The sequence below is a fragment of the Pollicipes pollicipes genome, unplaced genomic scaffold, assembly GCF_011947565.3.
Source record: "Pollicipes pollicipes isolate AB1234 unplaced genomic scaffold, Ppol_2.1 Scaffold_3447;HRSCAF=4054_pilon_pilon_pilon, whole genome shotgun sequence".
In the NCBI taxonomy this organism is placed as follows: Eukaryota; Metazoa; Arthropoda; class Thecostraca; order Pollicipedomorpha; family Pollicipedidae; genus Pollicipes; species Pollicipes pollicipes.
The window spans coordinates 2,952,114-2,972,810 of NW_023596297.1; the positions used below are offsets into that span (position 1 = coordinate 2,952,114).

The 20,697-nt window shown below is 60.9% G+C and overlaps 1 protein-coding gene across 1 annotated transcript in view; it reads right to left on the reverse strand.

Annotated features, from left to right (window-relative positions):
* Positions 1-20,697, reverse strand: part of LOC119091478 (uncharacterized) — a 73,132-nt gene that overhangs the window by 26,426 nt on the left and 26,009 nt on the right. Inside the window, exons 30-39 of the mRNA XM_037214279.1 lie at positions 13,498-13,595; positions 12,914-12,959; positions 12,512-12,594; positions 10,972-11,116; positions 9,498-9,634; positions 7,265-7,325; positions 3,370-3,498; positions 2,806-2,928; positions 1,165-1,260; positions 609-761 (exon numbers count right to left, since the gene is read on the reverse strand). Coding sequence (XP_037070174.1) covers positions 609-761; positions 1,165-1,260; positions 2,806-2,928; positions 3,370-3,498; positions 7,265-7,325; positions 9,498-9,634; positions 10,972-11,116; positions 12,512-12,594; positions 12,914-12,959; positions 13,498-13,595 — 1,071 coding nt within the window. The remainder of the gene's footprint in view (positions 1-608; positions 762-1,164; positions 1,261-2,805; positions 2,929-3,369; positions 3,499-7,264; positions 7,326-9,497; positions 9,635-10,971; positions 11,117-12,511; positions 12,595-12,913; positions 12,960-13,497; positions 13,596-20,697) is intronic.

Genomic DNA, 20,697 nt, shown 5'->3' on the forward strand with positions numbered 1-20,697 from the left:
CGCCGCCAGTCCGCTTTCCGGGAACGGGTCAGCGTCGGACGGCGGCAGCGAGATGTATGGCGGTTCGCGGGCGGCTCGATAGGCGTGACAGCGGGGATCCGGGACGTCACGCGCACCCGCGTGATTGAATTGTCGCATCTGTATACCGCGGGCGTACTAACCACAGCATGCGAATTGGAGGTCGCGGTTCTCACAAGCTGCTGATCAGAATACAACACTGTTACTGAATCGCTCTAGTCTGAGAACGCTGCACGTCATTGGGGTCGACTAGCCGAGCTGAGCTGTGTGCTTCAGCTAATAAGACCAGCTGCAGTGCCAAGACCGGTCCTCCTAACAGGCCTCTCCAGGCTCGAATGTCTGGGGAAAGGAAGCCGCACACACAAAACAATCGGCCGCTTCCTTCGCGTAGCGATGCTCCTTCCTGAGCCGCCCAGACGCGCCGTCTTGCGGCTCGCCGTGTTTTCCTGGCTCCAGGGCATCGGACATGCCCTCCCCAGCGCAGCCTGTCCCCAGCCTCGGCGAGCCACCCAGCCAGCCGGGCCGGGCTGGGGCACCGCCAGCCGGACCCGGGAGCCGGGCGGGCGCGGGTGCCACGCCCCCAGACCCACCTTCTCGCCGCGGTCCTTCAGACTCTGCAGCTGCTGCAACCGCTTCTGGCTCTCGCGCAGCGACTTGGTCTCCTTGGCGAGGCGCGACGTCCACTTGATGGCCTCCTCCTCCAGCCAGCCGGTGCAGTTGTGGTCCATCTTCACCCGGTCCACCTGGCGGGCGGGAGGCCAGTGTCGGCCAGCGTCAACGGTGGACCGCGGGGTTACACAGGCCTGGCACGGCCGCTCAGCACGAGACTCGCCCCGGTGGGCTGGCATAGGCTCTCACGGTGGGGCTTGGGCACCCGTGGGTCCTCCACCCGCGGAGAAAATGCAGCCAAAAAAGGTCTCACAAGCAGCATCATACGCGACGATAACCTGGACTTTGCCCGGAACGGCAAGTAGCTGTGCACTTGTCAGTGACACACAAACGAACCGATGCGGAAGAGACCGCGAGAAAAGGTGACACCGAGGCGAGGCAGATATCACTTCGGAAACACCGACGCTACCGTGCGTCGGGGCTATCAGGGCGTTGGGAGGAGGGCGTCGGGAGGGGGCAGTGCGCACTCATACCCACCGAGTCGCCCTCGCAGGGCTCAAAATCGAGCACCACGTCTTGCGCGATCACCGGGTACAGCCGGTGGTAGCAGTCGATGTTGTACTGCGTCCGGATCTGCAGCAGGCATGGAGGTGAGCTGCACCGAGCCGACGCCAAGTTGACCTATCCCAGGAAGGGGAGGGGGGGGGGGGGGACCGGGCGCCCTGGACTTCACTAATCGACGCCAGATACTGATGCTGATAGGGTGGCGGGTGAAACAAGCTAGAGTATAATGTGAGGTGGAGGAGCATGACAACGATGCGCGGAATGAAGTCCAGCACGCGTGCATCCGCCATTCGAAGTTGGACGCTTGACTTGATCGCACTCCAGCAAGCGTCCGTCGCGGTCTGACCTGGCTCAGAAAACCATGCAAACAGACAGAGCTTTGCAGGCTTACAGGCAAACGGGTTTGCCCTCCATAAGGCTTTGACATTGTCAAGCCCGACATCCTCGCAAGGCTCAGACCAACACGAAACGGACGGCCTTCCGAGAACAATCTCAGACAGGGCTTGGGTCGAACTCGCGGACTCCAGGGAAGGCCGCCCCGAGAGACGTCGGCGGTGGATTTCCGGGCAGCGCAACAAATTGCCTCCCTGTCTGGCACAGCCCTCCGGCGAGAAGCCACAAGCGCGGCCGGGGAGCGGTGGGCTGCCGCGCTACGGAGAGGAAACGGGCCACGTCATGATGAGAGCTTTAGCTGGGTGGCTCTAGCCACACAACAACCAGCCCGCAATGCGCGGAGGAGTCGGTTTCCGTATACCAACGTCGGAAAAACCTATGCCTGTCGGAAACCTGGCCGTTTTTCACAGACCATGGCCTCAGATAAGAATGGCCACAAGATCATTTACCAGGGGATATGGCCAGGCGGATTTCCAACGCAACACTATTTGGTAGTGGGCCATTTCTTCTGGGGATCGCTAAGAGCGATGATGAATTAAGTCGCTGTTTGATGGCAGTCCCAGATCAAAACCGGTGCTGAGAAAGGCAAATAATAAAGAACTGTGGAAACATCGGCTGACAAACAAATTAGATATTCAATGCGCCTTACATGTAGCATAACCCTAAGACATTGGAAATCAGTCATGATTTGATATTAGTGGTGCCGGATGCACAGTAATGCACAGCCCGCACCTCGTGCCTGCAAGAAGGCACAACGCGCGATGTGCAACAAGGCACCCCGTACAACCTGCGTCTGCAAGCCCATCGTTTACAAACAGCATCGGGTTCGGTGAAGATGCCGACAACGCGTCCCATTCGGATCCTGAACTGAGTGGCAACTTTGACCACCAGTCTCTGCCTGTTGCAATGACCGAATTCATAGACTCTATACACTACAACAGCTGTTATTACCCGGAGTGAGCTGGGTTACACTCATTCAGGATGAGGCGGACAGCATGAACCGGGCGCTCCTCGCCACATGCGCGACCGCCTTCGGTTCCGCTGCACCGCTGCCAGTGGAGCTAAACACGCGGCACCGCTTCACGGCCGAGCCGAGGTCAGCCTGGCGAGCCGGGACGGACTCCGAGCAGCCAGCGTTCAGCCAGCCAGCCCGCCTCTCTCGCCGGGGCACTCCAGCGCCCTGTCCAGCCCGTCCCGGTCCGCGTCCGCCGCCGCACGTACCGCCTGCGCCTGGTCGCGCACTTTGGTGAAGGAGGCCTGCTCGGCGGAACAGGTGAGCAGCTCGGTGCGGCCAATCAGCGTCAGGTACTCGGCGATCTTCTCGTACGTGTCGCCCTCCATCGTCTGCCGGAGCGGCCGTTGCCGTCAGCGTGCCGGACGGCGAGGGGGGGGGGGGGGGGGCGAGAGGGCCTCGACCTCACGCCGGCCCTGGTCTGGCACGCCGTGCGGTCACACCGAGGCGGACCCTGCGCTCCGCATGCCACGGCAGCGCTCAAACACGGCGTGATTCCCGCAGTCAGGTGATGCTCCCTCTTCCATCCAACCGAACCAAACGCTCACGAGGGAGCTGCGACACCGAGGCTCGATACCACAGGCAACTGCCCCGCACGTAACTCCTCAGCACATCCCACGACATCTTTGCGACGCTGTTTGCACCCACCGATCTCACAATGCAGTTCGGGGAGCTCAGCACACCTCGCGTAACTTTGCGTCCCGTGGGCTGGTGGCGCAACGGCCGCAATCGCCCGACACCGCGCGCCGTCAGCGCCGCTGGCGGCGCCTCACCCTCAGCAGATGCTGCAGGTCGTGGTGGTGGTAGCGTCGCTGGTGAGCGCTGGCCGACGCCAGCTGCAGCAGGTACTCGTTGCGGGCGGACGTGGAGCGCTCCTCCACCTGGTCCTTCTTGGCCGACAGCTGGCCGGACAGCGGGACGCGTCACGGCCTGCACCGGCACCGGCACCGGCACCGGCACCGGCTGGCTCGCACGGACCGGAAGCCGAGCACCAGCCGAGCCTCTGTAACCCTCCCGGACTCGTGGAGGCGTCAGCGGAACGATAAGCGTCACTGGCGACAGCTCAAGTCATGCGGCTGGGCCTGTTATTACCAGCGGCGGGGCACGCCGTGGAGCCGGGCCGGTCATCGGCCCGGACTTGGCAGCCTAGGTCCAGAGATGAACAGAAGCGGGTAGCTGTACAGGACAGAACACGTACCAGTCGTCAGAGAAACACAGGGATTCGTCCCATTGGCAATCCGTGGGTAACAGGTGACGCAACTCCATTTCGGACAAGACCACGCCTTTCGACAAAAGATGAAGTGGTCGCGCATTTATAGGTTAAGTTTTTTCAGTGAGATCATCGCGCCATCCAGTAAATATTCCATTCAGGTTCACCCGCATCCCATTCACAAATTACGTCTTTCCAGGAGGGTCGACAATCCATTGCTTCAGTTTTTTGTTACCTTGGGTATGCCCGGATTGCTCAACTTATCTTTGCAACATTAGAGGCGATCACCAATTACCAATGGCAATACCAACAGCAATGCAGCAGACCGACACGTGCATCGCCTACAAAATGAAAAATAACGCCGTCGCCAACTCTGAAGTCGATCCTTGCCACGCATTACTATCGGGCTCATTACTATCGGGCTCATGCCCAACGTCCTCAGGAAGTGGGGGTTCATAGCTCCTTCTCCCGCACCTTCTTCTGCACGTGAAATCCATTATATTTGGTTCATACCAGCTAGTGAAATCCCCAAACAATCTGTGCCAGCCAGTCCGTTGCCACCTAATCAGCCGCAGCTCACACGAACCAACCTTTTCTCCCAGCTCAGTTGCATATTTACCTGAAGGCATGGTTTATAGTTTAATTGAGAGGTTTTAGATCTTAAGGGTTTTCACTTTAAGAAGTTTTTTAATAGTTCCATGTCAGCTATCACGCAATCTACCACCATCAAAGGCCACGCTTACTCAAAAGCACGTGCTCACAGAAGGCAAACGTAGCGACTTCCCCACCCACCCCACGAAATGCCCAGCTGGCAGCATGCGGCCACGGTCACACAATCTGCAGTTTGCCCGCACATACATTACCAACCATGCAACGCTACGACGCACGCAATATTTCTAGTATATATATATATATATATATATATATATATATATATATATATATATATATATATATAGCATTTCTGGCTCAAAAGCGTTGGCCGTTCCGCTCGTCTGCCTTCCGGAGCAGCGACGCAATGCCGGGCTTTTAGCGGAGCTCGACAAAAGCCTGGCCAGGACCAATCCACTCACGGAGCCGTCGCTGTGGGCGGGGCTCAGACCAGGCTTTCCTGCGCTAAGGGCAGTCGTAATGACAGCCTCAGGCATGCACATACAGGAATCGAATCACCTGGCGTTTCAAAAGATCGTCTTGGAAGTTTGGCGCCACCGGAATGAAGAATTCGGTAAGGATATGTCGCTCACACACGCGAACTGACTTAGCCTTACCTGGAGCCTTCATGAACGCAAGGTGCTCGACAAACAATGCTTGCCATATGCTCTTGCCTGCGAGCGCAGTTTATTTCAGTCACTTGTAAGTTGGACGACCAGAACACTAAACTTAAGAGCCCCAGTCCCAAGCGGCAAACATCGGCGTCGAGAGGCAATGACTGCCGCCAGAGTCCCAGCGATTCTCCAGAAACAACGCTGAAGACTCTACCTACCTATTACCGGGAGACAAACGCCCAGCGCGAGACGGTCCGGTTGGGGAAAGAGAAAAGATCAAGGGAAATATGCTGGACACGTTATCCAGCCGTACTGGGCACGAGGCCCAGGGCGGGCGTGTCGTCTGGCTCGACTGGCATTAAAACGTCAGCTGATAACTGACCATCGAGTCACGATAGTCAGCCAGGGCTGGGGCGGCCGTGCTGCAGCACGCACGTCACCCTTGGGGTTTTACGACGGACTCAACTCATGAGGATATATGGCGTCGCCTGCCTCTCATCCTGGCAGGAAGTGCCAAGTGCATTATTAGGTGGCACATAAGCCTCCGCAGTCTTGTCTGGCGAAAGTGCGCAGGCAAAATTATCCGTTCAACTGGACGGGACAACTTGGTTGGTGGGTTCCCGGCGCACGCAACAAGCTATATCACTCAGAAACGCGGCCTACCGTCCTGCAGGCTCAAGCTGGAGGCCGAACAGTCTCAACCAGCCGTCTGATACATTGGTACTCACACGATGGACGACTGCAGCAGCCTCAGCTTTCCCGCCGCAATCAGGTAGCACGTATCCAATTACCTGCCCAGCGCTCTCATCCGCTCACGACCTTCTCATCAGTCAGCGGAGCGGTATCGCCTGTCCCCGTCCCCCTACTCGCGAGAGACAGTGCCAGTCAGATGGCAACGGCCCATCAGTTCGCCAGTCCGAGTCAGTCAGCGTCCATCCGGGTCCGTCAGCGTTTGTGCGGGCCCGTCAGCGTCCGTCAGCGTTTGTGCGGGCCCGTCAGCGTCCACCAGCGTCCGCCAGCGTTTGTGCGGGCCGGTCAGCGTCCGCCAGCGTCCGCCAGCGTTTGTGCGGGCCCGTCAGCGTCCGCCAGCGTTTGTGCGGGCGCGTCAGCGTCCGTCAGCGTTTGTGCGGGCCCGTCAGCGTCCGCCAGCGTCCGTCAGCGTTTGTGCGGGCCCGTCAGCGTCCGTCAGCGTTTGTGCGGGCCCGTCAGTGTCCGTCAGCGTCCACCCGGGTCTGTCACGGGCCGCCAGGACCTGTCGGGGTCCGTCAGGATCTGTCGGGGTCTGTCAGCTTCCGTCAGGGCCCACCAGGGTCTAGCCCGGTCTATCAGGGTGGGCCCACCCTCGTTCGCTGCCGCTTGCAGCCTGATCGATGCCGGCGGAGGCGTACCGCCGTGATCAGCCGCCGCCGCGGAGAGTCGGCCGCCCGGTCGATATTGGGGAGCGCGCGGCTCCGATCGCGGCCGCGCTCGCCCCGGCCGCGATCGGTCCCGGCGCGACGCGGCTCGCGCCGGCGGTCCGCTCCGGCCAGAGCAGCCCAGCAACGCTCAGCAGCCCGGCGCGGCGAGCGGCGTCGCAGGGGGCGGGCCACGCCGAGGCCGCCGACCGTGCCGGGGACGCCGCCGGCGGACGGCCAGCGGGGGCGTCTGGCTCTGTGTGACTGGGGAGAGGGCGTCCCATGGCCCGCGGGATAGCGGTCGGGACATTTGATGGGTCCACCGGACCGTTTACGTTTGAGTGTGCGGGATACCTTATGCTGTTTCTTTTTTGCGTGTCATTGCATATGTCCCACCATATTCCTGCCGGCCAGTCAGCTTGGTGTCCGCCCAGTCTCCTCTGCTACAGCGTCGACCACTCAGTCATCAGAAGACATAGAACTGTCTCCTACCGACTGTCCCAACCCAGACTATGGTCTTCTACTCTGCAATTTCTCTAATAGCCTACGCAAACACCACCTTCCTCAAGCCGATCCAACCAGGGGCCAAGCCAATAACACATCACAAGCCAATGACCTTCCGGTCCGGGATCTGTCACTGAAACTGAGGACGTACTTTCCACACCGGTTCCCAGCGACGGCTGCAGCACTCCGGCTGACACCATCGGACACGGCGGCACACAAAAACGCGTGCCGCGTCCGCCCCGCCGGTGACACGCCGCGAACCATCGCCCGCGTCACACGCAGTGCCGCCACTCACCTTAGCGCTGTTCTTTTGTAGCGACGAGAGTGAAGTGAAGAAGCCCTTCTTCTTCTTCAGCCTACGGACAAAACGCGAGCGAATGGTAAAAATACAGAATCCCTGCACGCAGTCGGCTGGATCGGCACGGCAGGGCAGGGCGCAGACATATCGGCAGGCACGATGAGACCCCGCGTGGCCCTCATTCTTCTGGCACATCTACTGACACAATCACCGCCACCACCTCAGCTAATCCATTCCCGATGTCTTCCGCTGGCCTTCCCCTTCCCGACGGGCAGCTGCTAACCAGCCGCTTATGAGGATCGACCGGCGGCCCCAGCACCGGCGTATTAGCGAACAGAGACCTCCCGCACTCTTCTCGTCTGGCCATCACGGGAACACACGGCAAATCACGCACGGCACTACGTAAGCACGACGGAGCCGCCGCCCGCGATGGCAAGCCCACTCCCAGACCATGCGTTCGGTACGCAGCGGCACGACCAAGCCCGGTACGGCGTCAGTCGTGTGCCGCTGGCCGGGCCTGTCGGACCGCCACCGCCGCCGGCGCCGCCGCCGGCCTCGCTCGCCCCGCTCAGCGCCCGGCTCGGCGAGGGCGCCACAGCCGGGCCCCGCAGGCGCCGAGGTCCGCCTCCACCGGGCCCCGGCGAGCTCCGCACGGCGCCGGACACAGCCAGCGACAGCCCGGACAGGCCACGCACCGGCCGGCCCCGGCAGCGAGGCGACCGGCCCCGGCAGCGAGACGACCGCCGGCCGGCCCCGGCAGCGAGGCAGCGAGGCGGCCGCCGGCCGATCCCGGCGGCGAGGCACCGAGGCGGCCGGCGCCGGAAGAGAGGTGGCCGCCGGCCGACCCCGGCGGCGAGGCGGCCGCTGCCGGCGCGTGCGGGAAACAGCCGTGCTACACGCAAAGCGGCAACGCAGGGCGCGTGGACGGCAGGTCAGGCAGGGCGGTCGTCGGGAGCACGGCCGACAACGCGGAGCAGCGCCGGCCCGACCCGACGGCGGGCACGCGAGCACAACACCCCGGCCAGCCTTCAGCGCGTCAGCAACACAGAGTCTGACGGCCGGGCGGCGCCAGGTGCTCGCCAGCGCCTCCTGCGAGGCAACAGTGACCAGCCAGCTGCGCGTTGCGGGCCTCGGACGGCGGCACACCGACAGACGGACGAGCAGGGCCACAGACCAAGAGGCACCTACCAACTACGCCGGCCTCTGCGACAAAGCGGCGCGGGGAACACAGGCAGTGAGCGGCGAGTTCGAGACCGGCAGCGACCCCCCCCCCCCCCCCTCCACCGAGCCGCCACCGGGCCCTGCCAGGGACCCAGCGGTGGCGCTCTGCCCCCGCACGCGCGGCGACGCATGCAGAGCAAAACAACCGGATACGAGGACTCGTCCGGGCCTGTTTAATGCACTGCACGAGGCGAACTGTCACAAGAAATAAGCGCGAACTGTTAACAACTAGGCAAACTATGCAGGCTACAGCGCCGTGCCAACCCTTGACATATGAAGCACGCCCAGGACATTTGGGAACGGGTCGAAACCTGATGGCAGCAGCCAAACGCTGTTTTGCCGCGTTCGAAATAGGGCCAGGGCAGCTTGAATTGGGTTCAGCTGCATGACTGTGGTTGACTGATCACATTCCTTTGGACGTTGATACATGCGGCAGATTTTTCAAAACTATGTGTAGTAAAAAGATTCCTCACGGGGGAAGTCGGCTGCGCATGCTTCGGACGCGATCCTCATCACTACGTCACGAATGCACGCGACAGTCGCTCCGATCGCGCCGCCTCAGTTTGTCGACGTCACAGAGACGCGTAGCTCCGCCCAATGCCCGGCGGCACAGTCTACACGCCCCGGCGGTGGGCGCGACACACTATCGTGACAGGCACGCGAGACCCGGCTCCCCAAACGCGCTACTTTGCAGACATGCGTACATGTGCAATGCGTAGGTCAGCAACTAAAGCCACCTTTTCGTTGCAAAACATTGACACCCGCTCCAAAATGCCGCCCTTCTTGCATCCAAAAAAACGTGGCCTTCCATATTCCGCTTACACGAAATGTGGACACGCTGGTGAAAAGGTAAAAGATCAGGTCCTCCTTGCCGAACTACATCATGAGTTCCGACAAACGTCGGCGAAGCTCCTGCGCCGACCCTGTCCCGCGGGGATACCCCAGCCCACCTCAGGCCGGCCAGCGGAGGACCCAAGGTCGCCGGTGGCCGCCGGCGCGCGTCACTCACTTCTCCTCGGCCTGCTGGGCGCGGTCCCGCACGTCGTGCGCCACGTGCTCGTCATCCAGGTAGCGCTTCTTACAGTTGTCCAGCTCCTGAACGCAGCCCTGCAGCTCCTTCTGGATGGCCTGCAGCTGCTCCAGACACTGCGGCCGGGGCGGCGGGACTGGTCAGCGGCGCTGGGCCCGCGCGCGGAGCACTAGACACGCGGAACAGCAGGCGGCGGCGCAGACACCGGAGGGAGCCCCGGCCACAGATGTGCCCGCCGGCGAGCCAGTAACGCCAGCCGCGCCGCCATAACCGGCAGTCGCCAGGGCGGGGAGCGCGGCCGACAGACGTGGGCGGAGACATCACCAACGATCCAGCGGCTACGAACAGACGGCGCGCTCCGCACCAGGATAGTCTTTCAGAACCCTTGAAGCGTTATCAGTCAACATAATTCTGCAGGACTCGCCACAGTCGCATTGTTGGCGCAATCAATGTCACATGCACTTGGTTTAGTGCTTACCATGGCAACGCATTTTAGCTGAATTCCAAAGCGGCCACTCCGATGTAAATGCCATCGCAAATCTTATTCCGCTCACGGCTATCACATGTTCCGCATGTAAATGTTCTTAGCATTACACTTATGTTAAACTGCGAACAAATTATCGAGAGAAAGCCAACCGAAATAACCGCAAGGAAACTGTAGTAAGCGTGATGGTGACATTGAACGTGGATCCCAGCCGCGTCCCGTATTGAGAGCGCCGATTATGCCACCGTGGACCGTATGGACCGTATTATGGACCGTCAAACTGCCCCTTTTTCCCCGTGGGTACGGCGACAGACCAAATTGTACTCGTAATGATCCAATTTCCTTTATCTGAACCACCTGTGCGGTGAGCGATGCGATCCAGCGACTCGTAGCTTGAAGGTTATTACCCAGATTCTTCACTATCTACAACTGCTTCCAATCGCCTGCGCTCTAGTGCATTTCGGTGAATGGAATCTCGCGTGATGACATCTCCAGATCCGGCTTCAAACGCACTCACAGGCGCTAAATTGTATTGTTTTGCATGCAGACTTGGATCCCGCCATTTCGCCCGGCCATATCAGAGTTTAGCGCAACGCTGAAAGACTGGCTGGCAGGGAAAGTGAGTCACCACAGCACACAATATTGACCGCTACTGCTATACAAACATTAACGCACGCAACACGAGTCGAGGTGGTTAACGCGTCCGCGTTAACCACTCCGCGTCTGGGAAGCCAGAGGCGCAGGTTTCGATTTCCCGCGGTGCCCGCCATCCCTGCCAGGGTGAGAGGCGGGCGACACTTTACAGCCTCAGCAGCTTGAGTGCGCCGTAAAGCCCCAATGACTCACTCACATGAGTCCAAAACCACATCGACAGGCGACAGGTCCTTCCCATCATCACGTGGACACTCCGACTGCCCACAAGAACCCGGACCTCACCACACCCACTGGCCAGGCGGCGGCTCGCCTCACCTTCTTGGACGTCTGCACTTTGCTGGTGCGCACGGTCTTGGCCTCGTCGGTGATGCGCTGCTGGAACACCTCGACAGCGGCCATGCGCGCCTTGGCCAGCTTCTCCGTCTCGTCCAGCAGCGTGCGCCACACGGTAAACACGTTCCTGGGGCCGGGGTTCGGGTTCGGGTCAGGGTGACGCCAAGCACGCCCGCCCAGGACCGCCAACCGCAGGGGCCGACCAACGGACGCGCAGGTCGATCTCAGCGATGAATACCCGATGCAGGGACGCGATGGCATCGATTTGTGAGGGGAGGCGAGGCCACGGCGGGCGGGGGAGCGCCGGGCAGACCGGAGGTCCACCCAGGCCGGAGCCGGGTGGCGGCCACCGCCTGGGGGATGACGCCAAGGCGGGCGGGGGAGCGCCGAGCCGACATTGGGTCCACCCAGGTCGGAGCCGGGCGGCAGCCGCTGCCTGGGGATGACGTCACGGCAGGCGGGGAGCGCCGGGCGGACCCCAGGTCCACCCGGGCGGCGGCCACCGCCTGGGGGATGACGTCACCCGACCGGCCCCGCCCCGACGGGTCAGCACCGGCCGCAACCCCGGCACATGTAATGCCACGGCCAGCTCGGGCCGCGGCGGCCAAATCTGGCAAATCTGAGCCGGCGCCGGGCGACGGTGGAGCCACGCCGCCCCTGATCACATCAGGCTAATCGAATCGGCGCTGTCGGCACTAAATGCGTTGACTCGGAACGCTGTTTCATTTCAGCAGCGTCAGCCGGCGGCGCGCAGACACCTGCCAATATCAGGTGAGACTACGGGACGACGGCGAGCGGGGCGGGGGGGGGGGGGCATCGATAAAGGGATGGCCCGGCGGAGGGCCGGGCGACGGGTGGATCTGGGGGCCACCCTCTGCCCGGGCGGGGGACACCACGCCTGAGCCACGTGGCGACGTCTGGACCGGGACACCGCTGGGGCGAGCACAACGCTAGACCGATCGGAAATCGATGGCTTTACTCCGGCCTACTTACGGGCGACGAACGAGACGGTAGATCAATCGCACGCATCGTAGGAACATCGTAAAATGAACGCAAGAACATCCTCGGGAAGGGGATGAACGCACGCGTGTGTCGACAGAGCTTATAGGGTCGGACAACGAAAAACACATACGATTCTGGAGTTTTCGTGTGTGCACTAGGGGAACGTGAACAACTCTCACTACATCTTGTACGTCTGAGCACTTAATTGAAATTTTCATTGGCATAACGCACATTTAAGTCGTGCCCGTATCTGCTGAAACGTCGTCCAACTCAAGTGTTCATGACAGTCATCTTAATACTCGCAGAGGTCAATAGATATGTTATCGTTCATGCTATCTAATCCAAGAGCAAGGTGGGAAGTCTTCGCGAGCCCAATATCGGGCCTCCGCACCAGAAAGACCGGATACCACGGTTACGACACGCGGCTGCCGTCTAATGGAGATCTTCACGGTGCTTCAAGCGCACGCGGTACACGACACAGCGCCGTTCCACGTCGAGCGCGGCGCTCTCCCCCACTGACCATTGTTCGGCGCCCTCGCCGGGGATCTCGGGCAGCTGCGGGATCTTCTTGTGCAGGTAGGCGGAGGAGATCTTGAGTAGCGCCTGCCGGACGCCGGCCAGTCAGTGGGCGAGCGGGCGCAGCACGGCCGTGCCACTGCCGCCCGCAGACACTCTGCCGCAGAGCGGGGCTGCTCCGGCGACGCGCTGCGTCGGCGGGGTGGGGGCCTCTCCACATCCCAGCGATGGTGAGGTGCTGATTCGGCGTTTACGTGAGCGTCGCAGCAAAGGTCACAAACGTCGGGCCGTCTCCGTCGTGCGTGATGACGCGTGTGATGAACAACGCAGGGATCAGTGGGAAGGCTGGGCGGCGTCACCATAAATAGCACTCCAAAAACGCCACCGAAGCACATGCATTCCTCACCTCAGCATACGACTTCTCGACGGCGGCCCTCTGTTTCGTGAAGTTCCTGTGGATGTGACGCTCTCTATCATTCCGACCCAGCTGCGCGGGTGCCGGCTGCCACACACCCGGTGATCAGCTCTATCTCAGAGCGACGTGACAGCCGTGCCAAAGCTAAGTTCGATATGTGGCGAGGCCTTCGGCGATCAACGTATCAACTGTCACGGTCACTGGGACCGGCTGTCGCACAGAGACTGGGAAGGCAGCTCGCCAGAGCGGTGAAGACGGCGGAACCAGACGTTCCACACATGTGACGCACAGCTCACGATGGCGCCTCTCCACTGACAGGAGCGGGACAGCAGCGGCGCGCCAGTGCACCCCTCCCGCCTCCCGCAGCCGGGCTGACAGATGCGGTAGCCGCTGCGCCTGGGCTCGGCCGTCCCCCGAACCCCCGGAGCCGGCGCGGCGAGTCTCTCGCTCACCTGATGTCCTCGAACAGGTCACACTCCCGCTGCCGGGCTGAGAGACGCGGTAGCCGCTGCGCCTGGGCTCTGCCGCCCCCCCCCCCGAGCCCCCGGAGCCGGCGCGGCGGGTCTCTCGCTCACCTGATGTCCTCGAGCAGGTCACACTCCTGCTGGTTCTTGGCCTGCACCCGGCTCAGCTGCTCAGCGTGTAGTGACTTCAGGAACTTCGCGTGCGTGGTCTGCAACAGCGCTTACGTCAGGCACAGTAGGCTCGACTTCGCTTTGGCACCTCACGATCTGACGTGCCATTACCAGGGCTGGGGTTGGCAAACTCAGGACCGCCAAGCGCCGAGGGTTTATGATCGATTAACCCAAAGCCTTAGTTCTTGCAAGAATCCATTTTCTACTGAGTTTTGAGACTTGCAGTTTTCTGCGCATCTTAGTGTTTTGCTGCAATCAGGATTTGTGTTAAGTTTCGGGGTTTCCGCTATGTCTCTTCGGTGGTGACGTTTAAGTTACAAAAAAAAAAACATGCCAAATTTGGTGCTGTATTGCTAACCAAAGGCACGACAATCACCTAGGTACCAAAAGAACGTGCGCAGCTACTGACTGCGATTTTTTGATTACCTTCACACGAACCTGCAACATTTTTAGCAATGTTCAGCATCACCTTATTCCAAGTCACCTCAAAGATACCAAGCGACCACCTGTTCAAAGAGCACAGTGTAGATCACAAAGTGAATGTGATCTACACTGTGCGCGCCTTCTTGCCAGCCACACTGTACATCACAAAATAAAAACATTTTCGTAATTTACGAGATCACAAAATCGACAAATGAACACGCCTTACAAAACGTGAACAGAGTATCTCCCCGTTGTAAAACTCTGCCAACGCGTCGGTGATTTTGTACCAGTTTCACTGAATGCCAGGAATTTAGATTATTGCATGGTGTACTCGTAAAGCGGAATACGATCACTGCGGCTACGTAATCTATATCCTCATGACACCAATATATATCAACTTGACGCTGCATGGAATGGCATTGGTGCTTTTCCAAGTGTCCTTTACATAACTACCGGTGCAGTGCAACGACCGGCCTGCAGCACAGACCAGCGGGCGAGCAGGCCCCGGCCCCCGGCCCCCGCCCCCCCCCCCCCCCCCCCCGGGCCGAGCGACGATGCCGAGTGCAGCGCACGTAAACGTCGTCAGCAGTTTGCAAATGCCCAGCTTGCCAAGTTTGAAATATGTAGTCTCGAGTTATTGTTCAGGGTATGTTCGAGTCGTTCATTCATCAACTACAACTAGCCAAAAATGGCCGTCTGCTGGGAAACACTTTTTAGCCCATGACTAGCATTAATCAATTTTGTACCACAAAATCTACCTTGGCTCTTGCCAACGATTCCAACAAATATCAGTAATAGTATTCACTCTGACTAAAAGAAAGCAAAAACTGAGGAGAAAAAACAACAAAAACCCAGGTGTGAACCGTGCTAACATGTCAATGTTGATATGGCTGGTCAATCACAACGGGCCTCGGCGATCTGTAATGACTGAGTTGCTGTCCTGTTATTAACGCACTTACAGCATTAATCAAAAACTCAATACGGGTTTTGATCTAAATTAGCAACCCAAACACCTTCAAACTCACTGGGCTGGGCTCCACTCTTAACAACCTTGTCTCGGGCACGGAAGTTACTGCTCAGACAAAACGATCATAGACCCAGAACAACGGTTACAGCTCAGGAGCAGGCGCCACATCTCAAGCACTGTGGTCACAAGTCACGAACGAGGTCACAGCCAAGGCACAGCGGTCACAGCAAGGAACAGTGGTCACAGCTCACGAACATCTGTCACTGCCCAGGATTAGTGGTCACAACTCACGACCAGCGGTCACAGCCAAGACACAGCGGTCACAGCTCAGGGACAGCGGCCACAGCCAAGAAACAGTGGTCACACCTCAGGGACAGCGGCTACAGCCAAGGAACGGTGGTCACACCTCAGGGACAGCAGTCACACCCCAGGAACAGCGGTCACAGCAAGGAACAGCGGTCACACCTCAGGGTCAGCGGTCACTGCTAAGGAACAGCGGTCACGGGACAGTCCCCACAGCACAAACAGCGCAGTCTCAGTTCAGGTGCGGTGGTCCCAGCCCAAGTGCAGCAGCTGGAGCTCAGGGACGGTCGCCGGAGGTCGAGCACAGCGGCTCCAGCTCCGACGCCGTGCCGACCCTTCAGCACGGCGGCCACCACTCAGCCACGGTGGTCCAGGTCAGAAACGGCAGCCGCGGCTCAGCGTCAGCGGTCGCTGCATGCAGTCCAGAGACTGCAGCCACAACTCGGGGCACGGCTACGGCTCAGACATACCGGCCACAGCACGGCAGCAGCGCTGGATGCAGCCCCGAGACTGCAGCCACAACTCGGGGCACGGCTACGGCTCAGCCACGCCGGCCACAGCACGGCAGCAGAGCTGGATGCAGCCCAGAGACTGCAGCCACAGCTCGGAGCTCGGCCACAGCTCAGGCATACCGGCCTCAGCACGGCAGCAGCGCTGGATGCAGCCCAGAGACTGCAACCACAGCTCGGAGCTCGGCCACGGCTCAGGCATACCGGCCACAGCACGGCAGCAGCAACCAGCGACCATATCCCAGAAGTCAGCAGCGGCGGCCACAGCTCAGTCGCAGTGAATTCGGCTGACAGACGGCGGCCACAGCTCGTCGCTGGTGCAGCTGGAGACAGCTCGGTACGTTAATGGCGACTGGAGCATTACGGGGGATCGACGACGGAGCGATCCCGGTAAGTAATGGGATGCTCTGCAAATTGCACCGAAAAAAAGGTCGTTGGCTCTACACACTCAGGAAAATGGCGCACTCATACCAATATGATGAAGGGCTTGTTCTGAGAATGTGCGTGGACTAATGGAAGGATGAAACAACGTACCCCTGCCCCGCTTCACAAATGATCCCTTCTTTGCCCCGTGTGCCATGTGCCGTCCGTTCTCTGCCCCGTGTGTTCCGCGCCGTCCTGTATTTGCCCCGTGTGTCCTGCGCCGCCCGTTCTCTGCCCCGTGTGTCCTGCGCCGTCCGTTATCCGCCCCGCGCGTCCTGTGCTCTCTGCCCGCTGAGTCCTGTGATCTTTGCCAGATGCGTTTTGTGCTCATTGCCCCACGTGTCCTGTGATCTTTGCCCCGCGTGTCCTGTGCCGTTCCTTCTCTGCCGTGCGTCCTTTGCCGTCCGCTCTCCGCCCCATGTGTCCTGTACTCTCTGCCCCGTGCGTCCTGTGCTGTCTGCCCCGTGTGTCGTGAGCTCTCTGCCCCATGTGCCCTATAGTCTCCGCCCCATGTGTCCTGCACTCTCTGCCCTGTGTGTCGCGAGCTCTCTACCCCTTGTGTCCTGTGCTCTCCGTCCCATGTGTCCTGTACTCTCTGCCCCGTGTGTCGCGAGCTCTCTACCCCTTGTGTCCTGTACTCTCCGCCCCATGTGTCCTGTACTCTCTGCCCCGTGCGTCCTGTGCTGTCTGCCCCGTGTGTCGCGAGCTCTCTACCCCTTGTGTCCTGTGCTCTCCGTCCTGTGCGTCCTGTGCCGTCTGGTCTCTGCCTCGTGTGTCCTTTGCCGTCTGGTCTCTGCTCCGTATGTTCTGTGCCATCTGTCCTCTGTCCCCTGGCCTGTGTCCGCACCGGGGGCCGGCCGCCCCAGCTGACCGGCTGGGCCGAGGTCACGCGGCGGCCCTATCGATCCCCGCCGAGTCCACCGCCGCTCCCTGGAGCCCCGCCAGCGCGCTGCTGCCGCCAACCGCGGCGGCGGAGCGGCCGGGATGGCGCGGGTCGGGTGCGCCAGCACACCCCGTCGCCGGCCCAAGCACCGGCGCCGTTTGGCGACGGACTCATCGATTGGACAACCTCTCCGGCGGCTGTCAGTCTCTGTCGCCCCGTCCCGGCCGCTACCCGTGACCTTTCCGGCGGGTCAGGGCGTCCCAGATCCGCGGCGGCAACGTCCGGCGATCGCCCGCCGTCGCCGCGCGGGCGGAAGCCGAGAAACTTCGGTCCCCGGTCGGCAACGAGGCGACAAACGCTCCCAGAAGTGACAGCGGCGGTGCTGGTGCCTGGCGCGGACACCGTGGTCTGAAGGTCCCGCAGATGCCAGTCGAACAGCCGCCGGTTGAACGGGTGGCATGGGAGATGAACGCCGGGCGAGGTGGACGACGTTGACCGCAGTTTGGACAGACGATGCGTCGTTGTTGGGCGGTGGAGCATCCAGACAATACCCTAGTACGGCACGTGGCGGCCGGGCCGCGTCGACAGGGGGCCTCACATTTGTCCTTCCACGCCAGTGGCCACCAAGACGGCACTAGACGCCAAACCGGCCCATCCCGAGCCTGCAGACAATGGTCCCGGGTCCAGCCATGCGCGCTTATTTGTCGCGCGGAGACCCGAGCACGAACAAGCCTGCTATCTGAAACAAAATTGTAGTCACGTAAAGCTGTTTTAATCTAGCTATCATAATTGGATCCCGAGTCTGTTTATTCTTCGTTAATAACAGACACAGAAGAACAAAGTAAATCCAAAGTTAAGTTGCTTCCCGAGTGGACAATGACAAATTGAATGTGATTTAATGGGTAACCCTTGCATTTTGACTTCAACACGCGGCCTCGCCTCATTATCCGGAGCCTCGGCACGACGGGAGCCCGTGAACACGTGGGCCCCGCCTCATCATCCAGAGCCTCGGTACGACGGGAGTCCGTGAACATGTGGGCCCCGCCTCATCACCCAGAGCCTCGGTACGACGGGAGTCCGTGAACATGTGGGCCCCGCCTCATCACCCAGAGCCTCGGTACGACGGGAGTCCGCGAACCTCCCAGTAGCAGGGAGGCCGCACCGACCAGCCGACGGTCCCGCCCCGAGCCGGAGGACCGGCTGGTCCGCAGACCATACCGCCTCCCCATCGTCGCTCGTCCGATAGCGCCCAGCACCAGCCGCGCACCTCTCGCGGTGCGGTCCGGCCGTCTGCCGCTGCTCTGTCGGCTGGAACCACACCCATTGCCGCCGCCGCGGCACCTGGCCAGCCCGGACGGGCGCGGCGGCCTCCAACGAGGCCAGCCCGGCCGGCTATCTTTACAGCCGGCCGTTCCCCGAGCGGCCGGCCGCCATCCCGAGCTCGGCCGCCCGGCTGGCGCCGCTCAGCCAGCGAACGGCGGCCGACGGCCTCCTGCACGGCGTTCGGCACGGCGCGGCGGGCGTCTGGGATGGCACGCGGCGGGGCCAGACCGGCCGCTGTTGCAGACCAGCGGACGACCGTTCAGACATGCGACAGTGGGCCGGGCGGCGACAGGCGGCGAGCGACGGCAGACAGACGGCGGGCCGGCGGCGGCCACCGCGACGACTCGCCCGGCCCGGCCGAGCGCGGCTGCCTCCAGCGAGGCCTGCGCGGCCGGCTATCTTTGCAGCCCGTCGTCGCCCGAGCCGCCGGACACGGGTCCGATTGGCTGGCCGCCGGACCACGTCGGGGCGTGGAACGACCGGCGACCTGCGCGGCGTTCGGTGCGGCGGCGAGCGAGATGGACACAGCGGGCTCGCGCCGACCGCCGCCGCCGGCCGGCGGGTGGCCGTCCATCGACGCACCACGGCGACCGCACAAAATCACGCCACGACTGTGGCAGCTGTTGCGTGCGGCGGGCTCTCATGCGGCAGAATTGTCCAAGCGGTTCCACGGCGAGGACATCGCAGTTGCCGCCGCTGTTTGAGGGGCCGACCCGTCGCCGCACTGGCTCGCGTGCCAGGCGATGCGTCACGCACACCGCACGCGCCGGTCTGGCCCCAGCCAGGACCCAGCTAGCCGGAGGCACTGCTGGCGGCGCAAGCCGTCCGAAATGCTGCTCAAGCTCGGAGGGAAGAGCGTGGAGCAGGCGAAGCGACGTTGTATCTTATCCCAGATGTCGCCGAAGTCACGGCTGATCCGACGCCTCCTTTATTTGTCGGCTGTGTATGCTATCTGTTCAATGTGCTGCTGCATTGCGAACGTCTATTGCAAGTGCGATACCACCAGAAAACTTTCCTAAAACCAAATTTTGCGCGTAATACGCGGGGACATCAACGACAGCAGTCCTCCACTGCAATGGCGCGTAACGCGTCACATCTCCCACATCTCGACGCGACCACCTTTTAAAGTGCTGGCCGTGTCTGCCGTCTGCCATGGTCGCCAAACAGCGGACGGCTCCACGTAAGCGTGCGGCAGCTTGCGCACGACCTGCATTGCTATTTGCACCTGCCAGCTTGGCCTTTGGTCAACGATGACAACCGTGAAGAATCGACCGGGCTTCAGCACCGTCTTCAGTCTTCCGGCCATCGGCAGACGGCGGAGACTGCGCTGCGGCGGACGGAGTGCTGCCGGGTGACCTGGCGGTGCCGGGGTGACCCCGAGCCGCCGGCCGGGCCCCGCCCCGCCCGCAGAACACACCCACCCGCCCGAGCCCGCCTCATGCAGCCCCGCTTAGAAACACGCCATCCCCCGCGCCACAGCACTGGCAAGCGATACGGATTGAGCGCGCCATGCGAGACGGCGGACGCGCTGACTGACGGTGGATGTACGCACTCTGATCACGGGCACGGGCATGGGAGAGACTTGGGTGGCAACGCTGGACAACGCGCGCACAACATGGCTCACAGAGTCTCACCTCCACGGGCCGTGGAGCCATATATGGCTGGAAAGCACGCGCAGCTTATGATTATCAAGCATGTTGAAGGTGGACTTAGTTCAGTATGCATGGAATCCCAGGAGGGCCTTCAACCATCCACGAACGAGATAGAACGGATGCCGGGCCCTTGGAGAAGTGTACGCAGAGCCTTATTTATTCGATGCCAAAATAGACGAGCATTGACGTTTGCGTTAAAAGACGAGCAACCGTATGGACGAGGAAAGTTGTGTTCCAATGAGCAACTTTCATCGCAACGCCTACTATATTAGAGCGCCAGTAAGCAGGCCAGGTCACTGCGCTCGCATTAACTAGACGAGCTGGCCTGATGAGCTCATAAATTGATAGTCACGCCAACAAACTTCGGCGCACTACCAGTTATTAAGCTTGGGACGCCATTTAACGCCGGCTTGATAAATCCACACCCGCCGATCTTGCTCATTACCTGGCTTATTTTGCATTCAGTCACATAAGAAACGCGTGACTCTTTGCCGAGGCCCCTTCCAAAATCAAGCCCATAAAGCATACCGCCACGGAATTAAACGGCGCTGATTTCACTGCAGGTGGGTGAACTTGATTGGGTTTATATTCCTCATTGATAATGGCACAATTTTCAACTTAACCCTCGAACCTAACCGTGCGTGGGACCCAAATTCG